This window comes from Microtus ochrogaster, chromosome 5 (genome assembly GCF_000317375.1).
Source record: "Microtus ochrogaster isolate Prairie Vole_2 chromosome 5, MicOch1.0, whole genome shotgun sequence".
NCBI classification, from domain to species: domain Eukaryota; kingdom Metazoa; phylum Chordata; class Mammalia; order Rodentia; family Cricetidae; genus Microtus; species Microtus ochrogaster.
The window spans coordinates 61,423,125-61,428,560 of record NC_022012.1 but is presented as its reverse complement, the minus strand read 5'-3'; the positions used below and the strand labels follow the sequence as shown (position 1 = coordinate 61,428,560).

Here is a 5,436-nt window from a genome sequence, read left to right as displayed (position 1 = left end):
GAGAGAGACAGAGACAGAGACAGACAGAGAGACAGAGAGACAGAGAGCCCTCTGTAGAGTTTTAGAGATTGATGGTTATCTTCTCGGATGGTACCAAGTATATCATGATTGCATCTCTAGATGGGCCAGTGATGCTCTTTGTCCTTGGGTTGGGCCATGTGTGGGTTTGACAAATTCTAAAAGTGTTTCAGAACTGTACTATAGGGAAAGTTAATATATCTATTAAATATAAAAGATAATGACTGACTAAAGGTGAGTAACTTTGGAGCTACTTTTCAGTGTAAATTTCTCCTATTTTTAGACTAAATTATAAAACAGTGAATCCTATAAACCATTGAGCATACGGATAATTTTGTCTTTTAGGATCGACATGTACACAGAGGGGATTGTAGATCTGACTGAGATGATCTCGCAATTGGTCATATGTCCCCCAGACCAAAGAGAAGCCAAGATTACCTTGGTAAAAGACAAGACTAAAAACCGGTACTTGTCTGCCTTTGAAAAAGTAAGTAGGCTGTTTGAAATCTCAGGACACTGCCTTCCCAGGACAAGTGAAAGACAGAGGTTGGGAAGGACAGGGTGCTGCCTCACTGACCTTCCATGAGCCTCCCTGTGCAGCTCCCTGTCCACAGGACGCTGTATAAAAATGGCGTGTGAAGGAGCACCACAGGTCACGCCAATCTAGTAGTCCACATTCAAAAGGGTTCAAGGCCATAACCAGACCTGATCTGTGGAAGGCTGAGCCACACCAGAGATGGACCTAGATCCTGCAGACACACTGGGCTTCATTCCAGGGCAAACTGAAGAAACACACAGATGGGAAAATATTCTGTCACATCACACAGGGGGCCCAGAGAGCCACAGGCTGTCAGGAAAATAGGAGAGCGCTTCAAAGACAGAGGAGAAGAACCTGACCTAGGACAGTGATGCAGGCAGAGGAGGAGGCTGATGAAGAGATGTAAAGGAACACTGGCCTGCAGGAGTTAGGGTCACAGATGACAGGCTTGGGAAGAGAGCCATGCACATCCACACATGAAGGGGTGTCCTTGTACATGTGATGTCTCTCTTAGTCAGGGCTTCTCTTTGGAGGAAGATCAAGAACAAGTCAGACTGACTTGATATTCTGTCAAGTAAAAGCTGAGAACAAAGGTGTCATCCTACAGGATAAGGGATCGTACACGTTCCTCTGAGACCCGACTTTGAACCCATTATAATTCACTGAAAGTTCCCTCACGGCTGCCTCTGCTCTGTGGAAGCAGTGAGGGATTGAGGGGCCATCAGGTCCCCACGCAGCCCTCTGGAGTCATGGCCTTGTCTCATAGGACACAATGGCCAGCCATCACATCTTGAGTCATCTCTGGTGCGTGATTCATGAACTCACACACAGTGAGCTCTGTACTGAAAACTTTTGATGCTTCCTTTTGTAGTTTTGGGTTTTCTTCTTTCCTTCCTTTTTTTCTTCTTTTTCTTTACTACAGGATTTCTGCATTTTATAGTTCTAGCTCTCCTGGAACTCTCTCTATGGACTGGCCTCAAGCTCCCAGAGATCCACCTGCCTCAGCATCTTGAGTGCTTGAATTAAATGTGTGTGCCACCATGCCTGGCTTTGTTTCTGAATGTGGTCATTATATTTTTTTCTCTGTAGACGTGTACACTGTGATAAGGTGACCACAAAGCATTTTAATTCTTCTCTACTTGTAGCTCATGCTGTAGCCAGTGCTTGTGCTTTAGGTTATCAGTGATTTTCATATTGCTGGGATATTTAAGTAAATGTCACGAACTGTATCTGAGACAGTGCTTTTATTAAATCTTTCACACAACCAGAAATGTTGAAATAAATGTTAAATAGCCAAAATCAGATAGGAAGATTAGCCCCATATGGTGTTGGCATGCACGTGTCTACAAAGATACTGAGACTCAGACTCAGTTCCCCCTGTACAATTCAGCCCCGTCAGTCATGACGCAGTGAAGGTTGGGAGTCAGAGCCAATGCTGTACAGGGAGGATGTATTGTAGCTCAGCCAGGTGTATTTCAGATTCCAGAGAACTGAGGAGAGCAGACACAGGAGAGGACAGACACAGGGTGTTCTCTGGAGACTGATGTTCCCTGCAGATGAGGCCTCTGCCCACGGGACTGAACAGACAGGACAGGGATAGGAATGTCCTGAACTCCGGTGCTCTGTCATTTCAAACTAAGGGGAGGAGCCATGATGTGCAAGGGGCTAAGCACTTATCCCACGTAGAAAATGCACATAGGGTGGTGGTGTGAAGGCCATGGAAAGTGCAATGACAGAGAAAGGTCATCTGAGCTTTAGAGAGGAGGTCACATACCTGATTCTCATGCTGCCTCTTGCATCATCGTCCTGTGTCTGCAGTTGTATACCTGCTAGGAAGAGTTAGATCTCCTTTGGGATAGTTGGGAAAGTGTGGTGGCCATAGCTCAACCCTATACATTCATAATCTTTCTCTTTTCATTTGCAGGTTTTGAAGAGCCATGGACAAGACTACCTTGTTGGCAACAGGCTGACCAGGGTGGACATTCACCTGCTGGAAGTTCTCCTCTATGTTGAAGAGCTTGACTCCAGCCTTCTGGACCCTTTCCCCCTGCTGAAGGTGAGACCACCTCAGAGAGGCAGCCGCATACTCATGGCTCTGAGAATATAATGGTGGCCTGTGGGCTGCTGAGGGCCCACACTTCGGCCTCCATACTGGTTTCAGGCATGAAAATAAACTTTTCAAAATGGAGATTTGAGGCTAGTACCCTAAGAATAAATTTTTTGCATTGTTAAAGACACAGGATCCCACAGCTTTCTTCTTGAACCCCTGTTCCCTGCAGGCTGCTTCTGGCCTTCATCTTCCATCTCATGTGGCCTGTTTCTGCACACTCAGTTTCTGATCAGGTTTCTGTCATGCTGACCTCTTCCTCTGCTCTGACTCCTCAGCACTGTGCATTCTTCTCCATGGTCCCCACCATGCTGTCTCCCCTCCAGCCCCACCCCCAGTGACCCCATCCTTATCTCCAGTGTGAAAACTGACTGAGTTATTCCTGGTCAGACTTTGATGTTTTCTGCCCTCATTTCCAACTCAGTTTTTCACATCTGCACTTTTCTTTGGTATCTCTGCTTTCACACCAGAGAGACACAGTGCTCTGTGATCTGCACCACACTCTGCACAGGCTGTGTCCAGGGGCCTGAGGAGAAGGCAATTGGATGTCAAAGGAGTTCTTAAGGAAATTATGCTGAGCTATGCTTTCTAGCTCATGGATTTGTCATTCTTCTCACGTCTACACTGGACCTGTTGTCAAAATGCAGTTGGTTGTGATTAGGGGGCTCATGTGTTTTGGACTGTGTACTTAAGCAGTTCTGACTCTCAGGGTTGTGTTTTCTGGATTACAGGCCCTGAAGAGCAGAATCAGCAGCCTGCCCAATGTGAAGAAGTTCCTGCAGCCTGGCAGCCAGAGAAAGCCTCCCCTTGATGCAAAACAAATTGAAGAGGCAAGGAAGATTTTCAAGTTTTAGTAAAGCTGCATTGTTAGAATCCACAGACACTAGTCACTGATGTTATTTAATAAAGAACAATTGTTCATCCTGGTTCTTGTGATATAATAATTATCAACCAATGGTATGTGTATCTCATGTCGTCATCTTGTTAAACTGGGATTGCAAATATCACTTAGGAAGAAGAAGGCAAACAATAATCAAATACAAGCAAAGCTTGTAAAAGTGAAAATAAATGCGGCGAACTTCTCCACCAGCGAGAAAGAACAACCACCACACGAGAATTCTTCTTAGATCACGCTTTAATGGAGTGCCCTTGGTTGAGGGAGAGCAGAAAGTGAGGGGGCCTGAGAGCACTAAAGCAGCTGCTTATATAGAGAGTAGGCACACGGGTAGCCCTGTGATTGGCTGCCACAATCAGCTGATACCAGACTGCATCAGGATAGGCCCAAGGACTCTAAACCACCGCATGTGTGGGAAGCGGGGGACACGCAGCTCCCAAAGGCATAGCCAAATATGGAGTTGTTTATTTCCAACAAGACAGGATGTTGGCGCCATCTTGTAATGGCGATCCTGTCCTGCTCCCTGCAGTTCCCCCTTATTGTTTGTGAGCACTGAGCATAGGACTAACGTCATCCAATCTGACCCCCACCTCATGATGTGTTGGTTGATCGAGGTTGGAAGATATTCTCCATGGACACACCTTCCCCTGTGCAATGGGTACTCGAGGAACCCCGGGGGTGCAAAGGCTGTGTCGCAGGAATCTATATCTGCACACCTACCCAAGTGCAATGGATCAACAGATCCCATGGGGTGCATAGGCTGTGCATGATGGAAGCCCTAAGCATCTCTTAGTGCTGATAACCATATCTGGGGGGAGGAGCCACACTCCAGGGCAGCCAAAGTTTGGGAGATAATTACTTTGTCCCTCTTGGTTTGGGCATGAAGGCAGCAGACCAACCACAGGCACAACACATAGCCACCCAGGCAGCTTGCCAAAAACATGCCCACGCAACTGAAAGCACAGGGACCCTTTCTCTGTAATGTTATGTGCTTCTCCTAAAGGGGCTACTTCAGAATTATACATTAAAAATGGTAAATCAAGGTTTCTATTGGTGGTAAGAATCTGGGGAAAACCGTGGCATCATGCCGAACAGGCATCGCCTTTGGGAAGGCTGACAGGATTCCCCATCTGTGCTCTGCCTTCCCCTGGATCCACATCATCAGGGATGTCAGCAGGATCTTCTTCCAGAGACTCAGCCTCATCCTTAGGAACTTTCTTGTTCATGCATGTCAGCCGGCTCGGAACCCAAAGCGGAGCCTCTTGGCCCTGTGGAAAAACACATACAGCTCCCCTGGATCTTGCTACCACAACCATACCATTTGTTATCCAATACATCTTTCCATATCACATATTCCTTTTTTTCCATAGGGCCTGTTGCATGCTTTTCAGCTGCTGCAGTACCCGACTCATTCAGGTTTAAAAAATTAAGTGTGAAGAGAGCAAGGGAGATTCTCTCCCTGGGGGAAGCGGATTCAGCTATTCCCCCTTTTTGTTTTTGCAGAATTTCTTTAATACTTTTGTTAGCTCTCTCCACAATACCTTGTCCTTGTGGATTGTATGGAAGACCTGTAATGTGGGTCACCTGGAGCTGTGCACAAAAGGCACGAAATCCATGGGAGGTATATGCCGGGCCATTGTCTGTCTTAAGGCATAGGGGTTTTCCCCAGGCAGCCCAGGCCTCAAGGCAATGTGTTTTTACATGAGTTACCTTTTCTCCCGCTAGGGGCGTGGCATGAATAATTCCAGAAAAGGTATCCACTGATACATGCAAATATTTTAATTTGTCAAATTCAGGCACATGGGTAACATCCATTTGCCACAACGCGTTAGGTTGCAGCCCTCTAGGATTGACCCCAACATTAGGGGGGTGCAAAAA

The 5,436-nt window shown here is 46.6% G+C and overlaps 1 protein-coding gene across 3 annotated transcripts in view; it reads left to right on the top strand.

Annotated features, from left to right (window-relative positions):
* The window catches only part of LOC101993112 (glutathione S-transferase A2), a 92,067-nt gene that overhangs the window by 8,714 nt on the left and 77,917 nt on the right, over positions 1–5,436 (top strand). The window contains exons 5-7 of one of the 3 annotated variants that reach the window (XM_005347587.2): positions 364–505; positions 2,481–2,612; positions 3,395–3,590. The exons of the other annotated variants lie outside the window; for them this stretch is intronic. Of the exons in view, the coding sequence (XP_005347644.1) occupies positions 364–505; positions 2,481–2,612; positions 3,395–3,517 (397 nt within the window). The 3' untranslated portion in view covers positions 3,518–3,590. Of the gene's footprint in view, positions 1–363; positions 506–2,480; positions 2,613–3,394; positions 3,591–5,436 lie in introns of those variants that run through there. 3 annotated transcript variants of the gene reach the window in all.